The sequence below is a fragment of the Strigops habroptila genome, chromosome 1 (assembly GCF_004027225.2).
Source record: "Strigops habroptila isolate Jane chromosome 1, bStrHab1.2.pri, whole genome shotgun sequence".
Lineage (NCBI taxonomy): Eukaryota > Metazoa > Chordata > Aves > Psittaciformes > Psittacidae > Strigops > Strigops habroptila.
The window spans coordinates 16,569,778-16,588,992 of record NC_044277.2 but is presented as its reverse complement, the minus strand read 5'-3'; the positions used below and the strand labels follow the sequence as shown (position 1 = coordinate 16,588,992).

Genomic DNA, 19,215 nt, shown 5'->3' with positions numbered 1-19,215 from the left:
CACAGTGATTTCCGTGAAACTAACAAAACCCTCGTCACATAACAGTTAGAAACTGTATATGGATATAAATAATAACATATAGTATAGATGGACTTAAACAATGGGAAATAATTTAATTTATAATGGGTTTGTTCTGTTAATGTAATGCCTAATCTAACATCCCTTATTCATTCTAAGCCATTCAGTGCAGTCTCACTAAATCAATTCTTGCTGTCTTTTCTATAGAAATTGTTTAAAACTAGATATATCTCAAAATACTTACCACTTAGTTTGGGACTTGGTGTTCCCAAAGCTGGTCTGGGATCCTTCACTAATATTTTGGAACCAGCTGTTAGAATAAATGACAAAACCAAAAATCAGTAGCAAATATATTACTCATAAACACGGAAAATAATTTCCAAAACGGAGTTTATTTGCTACAAAGAACGTAAGATGTTTCAAACTTGGTCAGTATCAAGCCGTAGTATCACAGAAACCTGGTTTCTTCCATTGCCACATTTTCTCCCAAGTCAGTGACTGGGATGCTACAAAGACATTTACAACAAACAGTGTAGGCTTTCACTTCAGAATCCACAGTAAAGAATTCACTGTCCTGGACTACGCACTTAATATGTGAGATGTTGTCTAGTTATGTCATCTAAGGCAAGTTACTTAGATGTTAGTCATTTAAACTGGGATCGACGCAAAACAGCAGCATCACTAGTGCTTTGACTGGAAGCAATGTAACACCAAACAATGAAGACATACATAACAAGGGCATTTTAAATTCTGTTTCTCTTCAGAATTTAATTATCTTTAACAGTAGTGAGTGAGGTATCACTTAGGTTGCCCAGAGAGGTGGTAAATGTGCCATCCCTGGAGACATTCAAGGTCAAGACTGGATGTGGTTTTGAGCAATCTGATCTAGCTGAAGATGTCCCTGCTTGTTGGAGGGACATTGGACTAGATGACCTTTCAGGATCCCTTCCAACCCAAACTATTTTATGATTCTATGTTCAAGACTCTGAAAACCCAAAGATGCATGCTTAATCTCTTGCTAATGGAGGAGGTCAGTTTCTTTAAAGAACAGCAACAGAAAGAAACAAATGAGGCTGTCCACAGCACATCCAACTGCTCAGATGATTTGAGCATTGGAAGTTGGAGAATTTATTTAATTTCTTCTGTGCTTAGAGCAGGAACTCTCCCACCACTGAAGACGATGAACTAAATGTAATGGGACAGTGTAATTTCCTGCACCTGAAGCTATTTTATTTTGCAGAAACTAATTGGGATTCACTTGGCTATAAAGAAGACACATAATTCTGTTTCCTAATGTAGCATACTCTCATGCAACACTGGGCTCCATTCCTTGCTCCAATGGTTATTTCAATATTTTGTATTTTGTATCTCGGCTTTGAACTCAGGCCTTTTCTCTCTGATTGATACTTCAAAACCAATAGACAAGAAAAGGAACATCCTTCTCCCTGAGTATTTTTCTGCACACAAAGGGAACTTTAGCAAGAAGCATAGAGAATGTTTTTCTTGAGAATAACTTCTAGCTTATTATAGAAGGCTTGTTTTTGGTATATAGATTACAACTGACAAGAAACTAGGGCAGGGGTAGGAATTCAGCCTAAAGTTCTCATGACTGGTTACTATTGATTGATTAATCTCTATTTCCTCTTCATTTTAAAAGGAATTTACTGAACTTCAGTGAATATGGTTGATCTGAAGGGTGTGCTTCAACAGCAAATGTTTTTTGACTGCAACAAGCTCAGGTTAGAAATATCTGGATCGTACTTTCCAAATGGCTTTAGTATAAACTGCTGCCAAGTCAGTCAGCCCTGTCAAGGTGAATATACTCCTAGTCAAGCTTAGAACTGACATTTTAAATAGAAAATTAAATTTAAATACAATTTTTAAATACAAATTAAAAACTAAACCAAGTTATATATGGAGTTCAAGTTTCTAGGTCCAGATATTTGCTGAGTCGGATTTTAAAGATTGCAGATTTGTATTTAAAGGAGGAAATTCTGATTCGGTTCCCCTACAGGTCTTTTTAGAGTTCTCAACTCCAAATATTTTATTGCTTTTCATCCAATTCAAATTTATTTTTGTGAAGTTCGCAATCACAGGTGAGCCACTTCACGTGGTACTCTTCTCCTTTCCATAGCAGAGAGATGTTTCCCCCCACTGTAATAGGTAAAATTGAAAATATTTAATAGATGTTTTACTTTATCTAATTAGATTCCATACTTTACAATATGTTGCTGATTCTTAGCTTTCTCCTCTGCTAAAAAGGAAGAAGCAAAGCCTCTGATCCTGAAAAGTTTTTCATTTCTGCAACAATTTTTCAGGACATTGGAAACTAAGTTATATGACAAGGTAGATACACTCCTAGTTACAACTTAATACTTTAAAAAAAAAGTCATATAGGTTCCTTACTATCAGATAGGACAATAACACTACTTGTTTCAATATCATCAGCAGAAAATTCTTGGATCAAAATACCATGCATGAATCATATTTGGCCTTCCATAACACTTCCTGAGTACAGAACAAGTCACAAGCTTCCTGGAAGCTTGCTTTCTAACACTTTCCCAAAGCTCTACTCTGTTTTACTGCAGTGATTACCTGCCATGTAATGCCAAGACACCTGGTTTTTAGTAATACAAAATATTCATTTCTTATTTGTCTCCTGAGTAGCAGTGTTTGGCTATAGCCTTTTAATGTCTCTGAAAGAACTCTGGGGATAACCACATCTGAAACATTAAGTATCAGTAATATGGGAGGTGCTTTATTCGGGAAATAGAATTCCAAACAGTTGCTATACTTAAGAATGTTTCTTATCTTACATGAAAAACACCATTCTCACCATTATTTTGCTATGAGGTTTTTCATGCCCTGCCATGACAAAGTATGTATTAAAAAATAGAAACAAAATAAAATGTTAGAATATCAAGGACAAAGTTTGATTGTATTTTGTTTGCAAGTACTATATTGTTGCTTATATACAAACAAAAAATAATATTAAACCCTCTGGAATAATTCTATGCAGTGATTTAGACATCTACATGGGACTTTAGGCATCTTTCTCCAATATCAGAATAGAGTAATAGTATCATAGAATCATTTAAGATGGAAAAGTTGATGACCTACAAGGTCATCAAGTCCAGTTGTTAACCTTACACTGCCAAGTCCACCACTAAACCATGTCCCTAAGTGTCACATCTACATGTCTTTTAAATACCTCCACCCTTCACTTCCCTGGGCAGCGTATTCCAATGTTTAATAACCCATTCTGTGAAGAATTTTTTTCCTAAAATGCAGTATAAACCTCCACTAGAACAACTTGAAGCCGCTTCCTCTTGTCCTAATGCTTGTTACTTGGGACACTCATTTAACCACAACCTCCTTCCACACAGTTGTAGAGAGCGATAAGGGCTCCTACCAGCCTCCATTTCTCCAGGCTAAACAACCCCAGTGTCCTCAGGTACTCCTCATAAGACTTGTACTCTAGACCCTTCACTAGCTTCACTGCCCTTCTCTGGATGCACTCCAGCATCTCAGTGTCTTTCTTGGAGTGAGGGGACAAAAATGGAACACAGTATTCAACGTGTGGCCTCACCAGTACAGAGTACAGGGGGACAATCACTTCCCTAGTCCTGCTGGCCACACTATTTTTGATAAAAGCCAGGATGCTACTGGCCTTCTTGGGCACGCTGCTGGCTCATATTCAGCTGGCTGTCAACAACACCCCTAGGTCCTTTTCCTCTGGGCAGCTTCCCAGCCACTCTTCCCCAAGCCTGTAGCATTGCATGAGATGTGATCCAAGTGCAGGAAGCAGCACTTCACCCTGTTGAACCTTATATAGTTGTCCTTGGCCCACCAATCCAGCCTGTCCAGATTCCTCTCTAAAGCCTTCCTACCCTCCAGCAGATCAGCACTCCTGCCCAGCTTGGTGCTATCTGCAAACTTACTAAGGGTGCTCCGGAAGTCCAAGGTAGCAGTCCTGCTGACCCCTTTCCTTACTTCTCCATGAATCAAAAACTCTTATCATTTCATGATATGCCAAAGACAGCCTCCAACCATCACATCACCCACAGGCCCATCTGTTTTCAAACAACAGGTCCAGCAGGGCTCCTTTCCTAGTAGGCTTACTTGCAAGCTGTGTCAGGAAGCTATCTTCCGCACATGCCAGGAGCCTTCTAGACTGCTTCTTCTCCACTGTATTGTTTTGCCATTAGACATCTGATAAGTCGAAGTCCCTCATGAGAACAAGGGCTAGCAACTGGAAGATTTCTCCCTGCTGTCTGTATATTTCATCTGGCTCTTTGTCCCAGTTTGGTCTGTAAGAGACTCCCACCATGGTATTTCCCTCTTGTCCTTCCCCCTGATTCTTACCCATAAACAGTCAACCCCATTGTCATTCATCATCAAGCTCCAGACAGTCAAAACACTCCTTAACATACAGGGCTAGCCCACTGCCTCTCCATTATTGCCTATAACTTTTCATGAATTTATAGCCATTTATTGCAGCACCCCAGTTGTGAAAGTCACCCCACCATGTTGCCATGATGCAGCTGTTATCACAGTAGTACTGCAATTGTGATAGCTGTCTTGCAGCTGACAATCTCTGTAAATAAAATTACCCTGATCTAAATTTAGTAAGTATGTGCAAAAACCACTGAGATTCTTACTCCGCTGAGCTTACAAAAATGGAATCCACACCTGACTCAGTCAGAAGTCTAAAAGTAGGTGTTACCCAAATATTTGGCTTCCAGAATAGCATTTAGAATTGACACATCTGAACATGCAAATGAAAGACAAGTACATGAAAGCTTATGTCCCATTACGCACAACAGGGAAAGGATTACAGTTATCCTCTTAGATGTTCTCCCTCCTAGTTCTCACCATTCTGCTTTATCTTATTGGACTGCAGTGGGAACAGAAGAGCTTACCTTCACAAACTGGAACTTTCCCGGTCCATGTGCCATCAGACCTACAGGCTCTATGCTCTGATCCTCCTGCCAAGAAGAAGCCTGGCTGACAAGTGTAAATCAATGTATAACCAAGTGAAGGAAGATCCATTCCTGCAACATTAGCATGAGTTGGTGTTTCTGGTTGTTTACAGCTGTGAGCTACAAAGAAAAGATAAAATATCTTTCAGTTAAAATGTGGAAAACATTTCTGAAAAAATAATCTTTATCATTTCTAACAGGTAACGAAGAAAAAAGCATCAGTAAACATAACATATTAATACATTTTAATTCACATTAAAAATTATTATATAGTCTATAAATTGCTGTCCTGAGCCTGTAAATACATCTTGAAAATGGACCTTTCAATTTCAAGGGATCAAGAACCAACTTAAAGGAACGTGCGTGACCAAAAATAAATTGTCTGCGTATGCAAACATAAACAATGTGCATCTTACCATAGTTAAAAGCAATCATGGATTGCGACTTACACAACTTAAAATATCTGTGTAGCATTGAAAAACAGTAAATAAATGGGTCATTTGGAGAACATTATGAAAAATTGTAGGTGAGGCAAGTTTTAAATATCAGCTAGAAAAATTAATTACTATTCTTTATCTCATGAAAGTGTCTTATGTCTTTAACAACTGCCAGAATCTGCAAGTCTTGTGTTATCTCAAAACCAGCATACCTCCAAGATCAGAGCTCACCTTTCTACACACTGAACTACTGATTTGCTGTTTGCTTAGGGGGAATGATAGCACCAACTGAAACACTAATGCTGTTTTCTTCTGTAGATAAGCTCTCCATACACTGAAGTGATTCTATAAGGTAAGACTATTTCCAGAAAAATATAGCTGGCTAGCTGAAAAGCTAGGAAGATTAACTATGATGTTATACCTTCAGTAAATTAGCACTGTTTACTGAAGTGTAAAAGATGTAAAAAATTAAATGTCACTTCCTGTACCCAAGTAAGCATGTCCTCTCCATTTCAGATTCAAAAATTTCCAGTTACAACCTCTTTTTTTTTTCCCCTTCTTAAAGTACCCTAACTCCTTAGTTGGGAAACAGCTCAAACTCTTTACTAGAACTGATAGTAACTGTATGCTCCAGTAGAAGTTAGGGTTGTGCAGGGCTTTCCTACATGATCCTGTTCTCACCACCTCCTCTTTTCCTTGGAAGGGTTGCACCCTCATATTTTCAGCATCTCTTTGGATGAAGAGCTGTCTGCTATTCTATCTGTTAATATTTTGTGTTGTGCTTTTCTTTTTGTTCTATAGACTATTGTAGAAAAATTCACCCACGAAACCACATTTCTAGCTTCTGTAAGTTAGTAATGTAATTTTTTATTAACTTTAAGCTACTAAAGCTATATAAATTAACTTTATAGCAATGTTACAGTAACTAAATATCCAAGATAAAACAATTGCTTGATCAAAAATCTATCAACCATTTACTTACGTATACATTCTGGCTGGATTCCACTCCATGTAAGATCAGGAAGGCAAGTTCGTGTTGTTGAGCCATGGAGAAGGTGTCCTTTTTTACACTGAAATTGAACGATATTTCCCACCTGTTGAAAAGTAGAAAATACAGTAATATTGTTATTAGGAAATATCATCTGGCTTATTTCTTCCAAATTTGATAGTAAATCCCTTCACATAATACAGCCTCAATAAATTGTGATGCTCTTCCTGAGAAAGTAATTTCATAGAGCATTTTCATATGAAATAAAAATTTGCTTCATTCTCATTAAAATTCTCTCCCACCAAACTGAAATCCTCTATGGAAGAGAATCAAAATTTCATCTCCTGTGGTATCTCTGGTGTGTCACTTTCAGCCTAGAACAGTTGAGGCACTGTGAGTCTGGAAACCAAGCTTAATGTGGCTTTGTAGCTCTCAACCAAGGAGAAGACAGTTAGGCAATCTTGCAGAAAACCAGAGAAGTGGCAGAGATAAAATGGGCAATAGATTCTGCTGGACCTTTGCTGAACTGAACTCCCCTTTGTGAAATGCTGGATGAATTCACAAATTATAATCAGAAATATTTCATTAAAACATGCAAGGTCTGCTCAACAAAACTATCTATCTCATGCACCAGGAACTATAATGCTCCTATAACAATTTAAATTTGTTTTTTGATGCCAAGAGGTAAAAAAAGAATCATTCTTTATACCACGTGGATAAGAGAAACCAGAATGCAAGTACCTTATAATTTACAATAGCAATTCATCTGAGATGAGTTTTTAATTATTATTATTGTGTGTATGTGTTGCATGAAAAGGAAAATAGAATTCTTTAGTGAATAACAGTTTCTGCGCAAACTTGTTCAGTATATCCACTTATGGTGACATTGAAAATGCAAATAATTCTCAGTTTCCCTCAAGAGCAGGAAAATTCTATTACAAGTATGTCATTCAATGAGTAGTTTATTACATGCTCTGAGTGGTTAACTCAAATATTAAGGTGCAAAGATCACATCTATTGTTGTGCAGTGACCTGTATTAACGTATTTATCAACTCATGTTTAAACAAGAAGTTGAAAATTTTGAACTCTATGTGACAGCACATTTATGGTTCTGTGTTTTGGGGTTTTTTGTGTATTATTATTATTATTTTGTTTAAATGTATAACACTTAATTCAAATTGATGCTCAAAGGTAAAATCTGGACTCATTCACAGTAGTTTAGTTCTGGGAAACAGTGTTTCACTGCTAGAAGTAGTCATTTGAAACTTTATTGTAGTATGCCATTTCAGCTCAAGCTTCTCATCAGAACAAATTTAATAATTTAATAATAACCCATGAACTACAGATAATAGCTTTTCAACACAGTACATGATTTAAAATTCCCTTTTTTAATTCTTTTCTGTGCTCACTGGACTACATCATTACTTTCAGAAGATTTTTGAAGAAAATACATTAAATCAGTTGCACAATGAAGCACAAAGTGGGAAAATACTACAAGTTTTAGCAGTTGTACCAAGTAGCAATAGAAGTACTTTTCTGTGTGGTAAACAGCTTAGTTAAAACAACCAACACCAATATATTACTTTACAACAGTTACTAGTCTTACAAAAGATTTATTCATTTCAGCAACCTGCCTCTTCCAAAGCAATCGCCGTGCACAGCTATGGAAAGAACACCTGCTTTGTTTAATGTTCAGTTTTTAGGGAAGACAATACTTCCAACATTGGCTTTAAAACCTTTCACCCTTCGTCACACCAAAATCAAAGCTCAGCTTAACTATTAAGCATAATTTCTTAATAAACATCAGAATAGGAACTTAATGTTCTTTCCACTTTCTTATTTAAAAGTTGACTCTATGATCTCCTTGAATATAAAATATCTAAGAAAAAATACAACTGTTTTGTGATGTGGAGTAGCTGTACATCATGGCAGCCAATAAGGTAAAGAGGTTAAGTTGGCTACTTACTTATACTCAGATCCCTAATTATAAACTGTAACTAAGTTAGAGTTTCAAACTCTAATAGTCAATAGCAACTCCAGAAGTAGCTACCGTAGGGCTTTAACTCCTTAGTTATACTACTTCACTTATTTTCAATTAACACTTTATGATGTGGTGCATTCTTTAAAAAAAAAAAACAAAACCAAAACCACACTGCACCTTCTTTTCAGAGTTCAACAGTTCTCACGATGTGATTATCTTTCATATATTAGCTCCACACCATTTAAATATGGGCAATAGCGAATTAATCAGAAAACTGCAATCTTGAAATTTTCACCCTGTTTTTAGGAGTATATTACCTAAAATAAATCTGTAATTGTATAGAATCACTTTAGAGGAATAAAAAAGCAATAGATCAGAAAAATGAATTCAGTATAAACAGTAAAAATCATTGTCTTGTAATTCTACTCATCAGAAATTTCATAATTTTGTGATTTGAAAGAGCTGGAGAATCATGTCCATAATAGTCTTAGACCTACAGGACAGGTAACAGTCGAAAAAAGGAAGAAAGTGTGGGTTTTTTCAGTATTCTGTAACTTCTCGCTCTTCCTTAGCTGCCTATTCATGACTTTGGATTAGTCCTTTATGAATGGAGTCTGCTCCTGGACAGATATATTGAAGGAAAACTGTTCACTTGAAGAGCAGAACCAAGAAATGCACAGATTTTTTTTTTATTTTCTCACTGTCTGCCCATCTTCACTGCAGCTCAGCCTATCTTACGGCTTTACTGAAGCTTGGCTGCCTAAACACCAAACCACTTCTTTAGTCTTTAGTAGCAGAAATATATCAGTGAGATAAGGAAATGGCTGAAGTTGCCAAGTAAGTGGCAAGACCCACAACCAAGTGATGAAGATGTTTTTAGAAGTGCTGCCATGCTAGTCAAGGAAGAACGGAATGAAGCTCCCTGCTCCTAAAAAAAATAAAATAAAGTTTACAAACAATAGGTAATTATTAAACCGAAAAAATAAAAAATATTTTTTTAAATACTTTTTGGGAAGTCTGTTTTACAATACTATTGTGCCAGAGGCACCAGGTGGCGCTACAACACAGCATTCCATGGTCTTAAAATTCCCAGTCCAAGATGTTCCGAGTTGTTCGATTTTTCTTTTTATACAGTTTGAATAGAAGCACTAGTGAGGAGAGCTGCGGAAACAGCTGAAATATCTTTGCTCGCTAGTTTTAGGGAAGTGTGGAAGTGTTCAAGGCCAGGTTGGATGGAGCCTTGGGTGACATGGTTTAGCACAGGGTGTCCCTGCCCATGGCAGGGGGGTTGGAACTAGATGATCCTAGGGTCCTTTCCAACCCTAACTATTCTATGATTCTTTGATTCTAAGTGTGCCCAAACCAGCACAACACAACAGTGCTTGCGTGCAATCCTGAAAATATAAAATAGATTTCCTTGCATGTTGCTTTTCCAGAGTGTCAGTTATGGTTTAGATATTCCCAAAATCAGCATCACTAACTTTTCTTTTTGCTAAGAACCAAAGACCATATATTTTCTGTTCTGTAACAGCAGAATTAGCAGTCTGAGAAGAAAATGAAAAAGTACCATTGAGCATCCATTTATAAAGAACAGGATAGTGCTCTAGATTTTTTTTTAAAACAAAATTATAGTATAGTAATGTATCACAATTATGAAAATAATAACAAATTATTAACCTTATTATTTTTTATATTCCTTAAAAGAACATAAGATATTTCTGGCTTTCATGAGTTACTCTAGATTCAATTTTTCCTTAGACTTCAGTTTACCAAAGAATACGAAGAGACTCTAATAAGCTTCTCCATCCCCAGCAATTCATGCCAGAGGATTGAGAGGCTAAGGGAATGTCAGTTATTCTTCACTAACTTCTAACATCACATTTTAAGTGAATGAAAACACAACTCATGAAGTCTTTGCTGTATCTGTAGTTTAGTAGCCCAGCAATACAATATTGCCACTATTAGTAACAGGCTATTGAGATTGCAAGTCCTCTGGGCAGAATTTGCAAGGATTCCTTTGTCTGAAAGTGTTTTGAGCAGCCTGGAGTTTTGCTCAGGTCTTTTGTTTGGCTGGTTTGCTTGTTTGTTTGTGTGTGGGGGGTGTGTGTGTGTGTGCAGGATGGGGTGGCGGGTGTGTTGTTGTTTTTGTTGGATTTGGTTGGGTTTTGTGGGGGTTTTTTTTTGGTTTTTGGGTTTTTTTATTTGATTTAGCTGTAACATCAAATTTTCTTGTGATCTGGTGTTTCTGAATGATTTTTGTGCCTTCATTTATCTTTGTGTGATAAACCACATCTTTATATCCATAGTAGTAACAAGAAGCTCTTATGTGCAGTATGAGCTATTTATTACTAGTGTGATGCAGTACAGAGAGATACAGGCCTAAAACTGGAATGATAGCAAAAGCCTGTTGACTTCATTGCTGTGAAAACTCACCATGGTCTTTTAAAGAAATGCAGACTTGGACAGAATAACGTTTCAGTGGTTAAAAGGAACGAGTATCACAGAGGTGAAATGTGCCTTATAGAGTAGATTGAAACATAAAGTGGAGCTGCACAGTGAGTGGTGTAAAAGTGTGTTGGAAACACTGTAAATAACCCCAAGTGAATCAAGAATGACAGGGACCAAAAAAAAAGGGGGGGGAAGTCAAAATCACATTACTGCCAGTGAAGTACTCCAGATTCTAACATCACCCACTGACACCAGGCTGAAGCCCCAGACCTCAGGATCCCAAGAAGTAAAAGAAACCAGGAAAACTATGTGGTGTCTGATGAGGCGTAAATTTCATTTTCATTGATGCAGTGATGATGTGAGCTGTGCTAATGGAGACCACTACATTAGCTAGACTACTGGTAGCACAGCACTTCTCTTAGAATTTCATCCTACACTTCAATCAACTCTGAAGTTTTTCTAAGCATTACATTCAGAGAAGATTACTTGCAGGGTTGCTCCAGATCTACAGATCAAGTTTCATATGGCATTTCATAAAATAGAACCCAAGAGCTCACACAGAACTATCACTACTGTAATGTGGCCATTTTCCTTTCTAAATTCCGACTGCCCTTTGGCTCTCTTCAAGCTTTAATGTAGGGGGAAATAGCTGAATTTCTACAAAAACGTATGTTAGAAAAGTATGAGAAGTAATAAATCTTACTTATATGACCAGCTGGTCTAAGCAGTTGTAAACTGTTCATTCAGTTCAGTAGTATCTTGTGTTACAACAGCTTATGATGAAAGTGCTATAAGCATTTTTCTGTTACTAGCAATATATCTGAAAAAATACTTCAAAACCACAGTTTCTTTCAAAGGAGCAATTTATTTTCCAGATCACAGATGAAGCCAGCATTCACTAAGTTCTAAAGATATTTTGTCTTCATTGTAACACACTGTTAAGGTAGATCCGTCAAATCAAAAATACTTGGTTGAAAGGTAAACATCCCAGAAGTACATATGGATAACAATTAAAGTAGGTGATGCTACTCATTTACATACCATGCCTGATATTCAAGTAGCATTAAACTGGCATTTTGATGTTGCTTGAAGACACAAGAACCTGATCTGCTTTTGCCTGCTTAATTCAACACTGAACAGTAATAGCCATGCAAAATTCTGTTACCTCTTTGTTACAAAGCTCCTATTTAACCACTGAAACACCATTTAAATGTGTCAGGTTTTGATATGCCTTTCAGTGAAGCCTGGAATTATGTTATATATGCCTGAACTTTCAATGCAGTCAATGAGATAGGAAAACTGATAATCAAGACTACGGGAAATAACCAGACAAAATGCCCAGTGCTGTGGAAGTTCACAATGTGAAATCAGTATTGTGAAAAGTGACAGTGATATAGTCAGGTAAAAGAGGAGGTATTGTCAATTGTTGAAAAGCACTTAAAACAGGACTCCACATATGAAAACTTGAATTCTACTGTGAGGCTACAGCTGGAATTTTTTTATGAGACAAAGGCATAAATTTAAAAATTAAGTTACTTTAGTCACTCTTATTAGTTTAAAATGAGAAGTATTTAAGAGAGTTAAAACAAAACAAAACCACATAAAATAAACAAACAGAAACCACCAAACCCCCAAATGAATAAAAAACCCCCAACACTCTGACTTAAGAGTCAGAAAACCGTCTTACATATTCAACAATAACCGCTTCTTGCAATGCATTTGCCAACTGCAAAACATATTGCTGAATTTTGCATATGCTCTTTTGGTCTATTGTTTAAAATGGTAGACAATGGATCCATTAGACAAAAGAAAATCACAGCTATCTCATCTTCAGTATTTTGGTATAATGCAGAATTATTCTTTACCTTTCTGTTATGAATGGAAGCAAAAGTCATTCATACAGCAAGTTAATTATAGCACAATTCAATTAATTTATAATATATTTGTGGTTTAAATGAATCATAACATTATTGAATATATGGTGATACACTATTTCTTTCCAGGATCGACAGACAATAACTTGTCTCGAACCAATCATTTTCACTGTTGTTTCCACCCAATAAAGAGCTAAACCTAGCTTCATCTGTACAAATGATGAATGATACTCCTACCTTGTTCTGTAATAAGTAAGCAATCACATTTAGAGTAACCAGAAATTGCATGCAGACATTTAGTTACTATATAAAACCAAATTCATTACACAAGTATGAGGATAAATTGCTGTCTAGGTAAGGAGACTACAGTTCATACAGTTTAAATCTGCTAGGCACTGAACTTAAAACTGTGGGATCAAGGTTGTAAAGTCTGCCAGCAAAAACACTGCTTTTAGAAATTGTTTATCAGTTGACATTTTGCCTGGTATTTTGACAGTTCCATGCCAGCTGTGAGTGATGCTTTCATTCACAACTACAACTACACCACAAATGAGAAAGTCTGCATTAGCTTCTTCATTGATAGAAAGCTCATTAATATGTCAGAGCAACTGTGACAATAAAATTGCAGAAAATGGTCATTGCAATGATTCACTTCTCACACAGGTGAATAGAGTTGCCCTCTAGCATAATGTTGTATTATAACGAAAGGAAGTTGGCCCAAGGACTGCCCCTGCATATTCTCTACCTTGGCATGAAACAGTGCTCCATTTCCTGGAGAAAACTGAGACAATTTTTTACCACTTGCATATGATTGTGATCTAGAAGAAATCGAAAATCCAAAGATAGCTAAAACAATCACTAAGCAGGAGGAGTGTTGCATAAAGGCCACCAAAAAGACAAATCAAATAAATTTTTGGCCACAGAACACTGGAAGTCTTCAGCTACAACCTTTGCTTTCAGAACTAATTTCATGTTGTAAATTTGTTCAAATTTTAATCAGCACTTTGGTTCATTTTTTACAATCTGCAGTTTTTGTTTAACTCCTGCTACTAGACAGGCACCACATGCAACCGGGGAGCTATTAGCTTACTCTTCTGTCTAGTCTCGTTCACATGCCTGGAGTTTCAGCCCTGACACCAAACACAGTTGTTTAGACTCTCCCTTAGTTTGTCTGCAGCTGCATTATCATATTCCTAGCAAATTGTAGGGCTCATTTTTGCATCCGTACACCATTCACCCTTTAACCTCTCATTGATGTCTCTCTTTCGTGTGATTCAGAAAATCAGAAATTGAGAAGCATTTCAAATTTCAATTCTGTTTCCAACAGAAGCATATGCAAACACCATTTGCCACAACACACCCTTGTAGGAAAGGCAGCCAATAGCCTCCTGGGATGCATGAGGCAGAGCACTGCCAGTAGGTCAAGGGAGGTGATTCTTCCCCTCTGCTTAGCACTGATGAGACACAAGTGGGTGCTGGGTCCAGTGCTGGGCTCAACCACTGCAAGAGAGGCAGGGACATACTGCAGTGGTAGGCCAAAAAGGTGATTAAGGGACTAGAGCATCTGGCATACAAGGAGTGGCTGAAAGAATTGGAATTGTCCAGCCTGCAGAAGGAAAGGCTCAAGGGGAATCTTACCAGTGTGTATTAAAAGTTACTGGAGGCATGAAAAGTGACAGACTTTATTTCAGTGGTGCTCAGTGACAGGACAAGAGGAAATAGGCACAAGTTGAAACTTAGGAAGTTCTGTTTATAAATAAGAAAAATCATTTTCACTGTAAAGGTGATCAACTTGGAACAGGTAACCCAGAGAGGCTGTGGAGTCTCTGTCCCGGGAAATATTCAAAACCACCTGGGCAGAGCCCTGATCAACCTGCCCTAGCTGACCCAGCTTTGAGAAGGGGGGTTTAACTAGAAGCTCTCCAGAGGTGCCTGCCAGCCTCCATGACTCTGTGATTCATTTGCGGTCACATCATTTCCAAATGTAAGAAAAGAATTGCTTTCTAAAAACAAGAGGAAAAAACCAAAACAACAAACAAACACAAAGCAAATACTGTTTTTTTAGAGTATGTCTACACTAGTAATTTGGCATACAGTATACACACTCTTAAGGAGGAAAAGCCTACTTGATAAACAGTAGGGAGCACCTATATATCGGTGGGGAGATGCTGAACTCCTTCAAGGTGAAACCAAGCAGAACTTGATCACCAGGGTTTCACACAGTGCACTGCTAATAGGGACACAAGGTCAATGTAATCCAACAGTTAGAAATAATGAAACACAACAACTTCAGCAACCAGCTCTTAAAAGGTGTAAGCAGTTTCTGGACCTCTAATCAGAAGTTTCTAGACTTTGAGGTAGTATAAAAATATCTGAATATTCAAGTTAATAAAAAATAGTATACTTTACCTGATAGCCAAATGTGTTGTTTTGTGACCCATGCCTTGGGACTCCTGGATTTTCACATGCTGTGCGAGTAGGTTCTTAAAAAAAAGTTACAATAAAGACAAATCAAATTATAGTATTCTAATGAGATACATGAATGTATTACAAAATTAAGCTTGTTCAACAACATGCACAACGCTTATGAGAGAAACAACAGTAAAATTACTTGATTCTCAGAGGGCATAGAATAACACCAGGATAATAGCTGAAAACTCCTAGACTGACTCATCAGGAAAAGAAATAATAAGCATTTCAAGAAATCTCAGTAATATGGTTGTAACCTTACCTATACATCGAGGAGAAGATCCACTCCACGTGCCATCTGCTTGGCAAATCCTGGTATTGGAGCCAACCAAAACAAAAGGAGCATTGCAGCTGAAAGAGACTTCTGACTGATAGATGAAGCTTTTGCCTTCTCTTTTCCCTTGAGCAGGTACTCCAGGGTCGCCACAAAACTTTGCTGTGAGAAAAGACATGGCAGAAATGGAAAGCGTCATTTATTAAAATACACAAAAATAACACTTACCTGAAGTCTGTGAAGCAGTTACTCCAAATTTTGTATTTATTTTATTAAACACAGGTCAAATAAAGAAACATTTAATAGGAATTCAGAAGGAGACTAGACAGCCAATCTTTAGTCTGCTTCAGTTTTCAGGAGTTTTGCTAGCTGTTCAAAATGCCTACATAGCAGGCTTGGTCAGTAGGTTAAAGTTGGGACTCCAAGTTACACAACTTATTTTATGAAGGCGCAAATATCCACAATTCACCTCTGCCCCAAGCCACATCAATACGCAAATCCTCCTATAGAGAGCAATCAGAGAGTGTATCAAAACTTCATGTCAATCTCCCACCTTCTTCTGCTTGCTTTTTTCTGCCACCTACCAAGTGTTCAATATTTTTGTGTGACTAAAGATTTGTCAGACAGATTTGAGGAATCATGAATTTTTACTTCCTCATCCTTCTCTGAAACATAAGATTTGGTATGTATGCAAGTATAACACTTGAAATTTAGTACAGCTAGCAAGAAAAAAAACCCCAAACAACATAATAAATTTCAATAGCCATCTAGAAGTCAAACACTAATAAGCTGTTATTAGGCAGGATAAACTTGACTGATAAGAACATATTCTTAAATCGATCTTTTTACTTTATACCTATCACCTAGAGATTCGTTATGTCTAATAGTATAGCATAACTAAGTGAATGCACTGCTTGCAAATTTACTGTCTGTCTTCTGCAGTATAAAGTACTGAATATTGTCAGAAGCTGGATTTTGAATAGATTCAGGAAATGCAATCAGATATGGTAAACCCTGTGCCACCAGACTATATTTTTCCCTGACACTCTATGAATTCCTATCAGAAAATGCTGTAATACGCACACACAAAAAAAAAAAACAACGCTAACCTGGATGTGTACAATGACATATTTCTAAAAAGACACATTGTACAGACAGTGGAATTTTCTGTTTCATCTTTCACTTCTACAAACAAAATTTCAATTACATCTCTTAAACAACCACCTTCAAAATACATTTCTAATATCTTTGTCATTTATGCCTTAAGCTTTCCAAAAGACCTGCTCACATGAAATGCTCCTGCCCTCTACTTCTGTAGACACTGACTGTACGTGAAATCCATGCACACAAACGTTGCTGAAGAAAAAAGACTTAATCTGTAACATACAAAAAATGTATTCAATTTCATCACTTTAAAAGGAATGGAATTGTCTGCAGTATTATAGGCCGAATTATGAAAAGATCTATGAATTGGGGTTCTCACACAAGAGAACCTCATTATGTGATTGACAGGTCATGCTTGTAATTTGTGTTTTCATTAAAAAATTCGGTGGAAGTCTTAATTTGAAAATATATTAAACACTGATTTTTAACACAGAGGCTTGAACTTATCTCCTGAATAGCTCCTTTCACCAACAAATTATCAACCGCTTTCAGGAGAAAAAAAAAAAATCCTCACATTGAAAAATGTTTTTTTGGTAAGTATATTAATTTTTTATAAAACTAAGTAAAATCCACCAAATAAATGTCAGTCAACTTTATCCAATTATTGAAGAGCTACTGGATATCTGCCTTCTATATAAGTAACCATGGAAACCAGACACCATCTTAAAACACGGCAGTTTTCCTCTGATATTGCAACAGGGGGTTAGAGAATGAACTAAAGTTGCAGCAAACTGGAAGCTCTGTGAGTGCTCCCACTCCCAATGGAAGTATTTCCCGAAGGACACTGAGAACCATTAACAGAGACAGGGCTGTGGAGCTCTGACGTTGAAGCTGTGAGGCTAATCTCTTCAAAGGAATTTGATTAAGAGAAAATTATATCTGTAGATAGGCATTTTCAAGCATAGGCCTATATATTTTTTTTGCTATTGCCAAGCTTATAAAAACAGCAGTCCTTTACTCAAATTACTATATGACTAATTAAGCAGACAAATTTACTAGGTCACAGATGACCAATACTCAACCAAAGACATGACTCTATTCCATTCTGAGTAATTATTCCATGTTATAACTATACCATGCATATCTTCAACTACAGGCTCTATGGAACCAAGCTGGGAACTAAATTTCTGATGTCAAGAGCTGCTTAAAGATTGCTCATTGAGAATTACTTTAACCAGCTCCCTCTCATTTCTGCCAGATGGCAGCTAGTTTGAGCTCTTTGACAAGCACTGGCTGCCAATTGATTTCTCTTGCAAGCCAATGGGTAACCATTGCACTTCAACAACATTCAGTTAATGTAATCTCTGCATGAAACAGACTTTAATTACTAGGCAACTGCTTTCTGAACTAACCATATCTTTTAAAAGATTTAAAGGTGGAGACCCTTTTTCAGAGCATATTGCAGTATTGAGTACTCCAAATTCAAAGATGACAAATAGCTTGTGGTATCCAAAAATAATGTAAGGACACAATATTTTAATCAAAATCAACTGATGAAAAGAATTTTTCATGGTCTTTCTTTGATGTTCGCAATATTGTGGACTCTAGAAGAGCTCTATCTGGAGAACTTGAACAACAAATGGTGATGTTTCTTTTTCTTCCAGAACCAATGCCTTTCAACATGTTCCAGCTTTGGCACATACAGTTTCACTACCATTAAGCAACTGTTATTGATAGTATAAGAATATCATCAAGAAAAAAAAGAAAATATAATCTATATGGTGTGCATTCGTAGTAGTAGGATATAGCTAAAACAGAGAACATTTTTGAAAGGAAGAGATGAAGAATGAAAAAAAGTAGTAAAAGAATGGAGAACTGCATTTCGCAATGTTTAGCAAGCTACCTGGCAAACTCAGCTACTTGGCAAGTTTGAATTAAACTTCAAAAACTGTAAAGCCACAAACATGAAATTATCCTCTTCCAGTTTGACTCCTAGCTCAAGAACATTACAGAATTTCAGTGGTATAGCTATTCTACAAATAACACAACCTCCTTCTTCGGTGCAATCAATTGAATGTCTCTCAGAAGTCTCACAATCACTTCTTTAAAAAGATTTTTTAAATAATGAGTTGAATGACACCAAACTAACAAGAAAGTCAAAAAAGCAACATTTGCTACTATAATGAAATTTGTAGCAATATAAAAATCCATCAGTGTTGTAACTTTCAGGTTAACAAAGTTTACTGCATAAAACATGTAACTTAATTTAGTGTAAGGGGAAATACAGACAATTGTCAAGGAATCATCCTGGAGCCTAGTCAACATTACCAGCAGAAAAAAACCCTCTGTAACGTCAGAGAAAGTTTAGGGTAAGTAATGAGCAAAGAATAGAGATTATAATGAAATTTCCCCTGTTCGATATGTAGCTGGGCCTGAAAACAAGACAGCATCTCTTAATCTTGTTTTGCCTTGGATCATCTGGTACACATTGCCTGTAACATGTTTTTTTGTGTTTTGTGTTTAAGGCTTCCTATATGCTCAGAAAGGATTTACAGATATTCCTATGTCTTCCACAATCTATAAACTATGTTATAACTTTGGAAAATACAAAAGGATTATATTTATCCCAGGTTTGAAAT

At 36.7% G+C, this 19,215-nt stretch overlaps 1 protein-coding gene across 1 annotated transcript in view; it reads right to left on the bottom strand.

The window, feature by feature from the left end:
* Positions 1 to 19,215, bottom strand: part of CSMD3 (CUB and Sushi multiple domains 3) — a 609,188-nt gene that overhangs the window by 11,489 nt on the left and 578,484 nt on the right. The window contains 5 exon segments of the mRNA XM_030493685.1: positions 263 to 328; positions 4,941 to 5,120; positions 6,420 to 6,531; positions 15,139 to 15,212; positions 15,461 to 15,634. Coding sequence (XP_030349545.1) covers positions 263 to 328; positions 4,941 to 5,120; positions 6,420 to 6,531; positions 15,139 to 15,212; positions 15,461 to 15,634 — 606 coding nt within the window.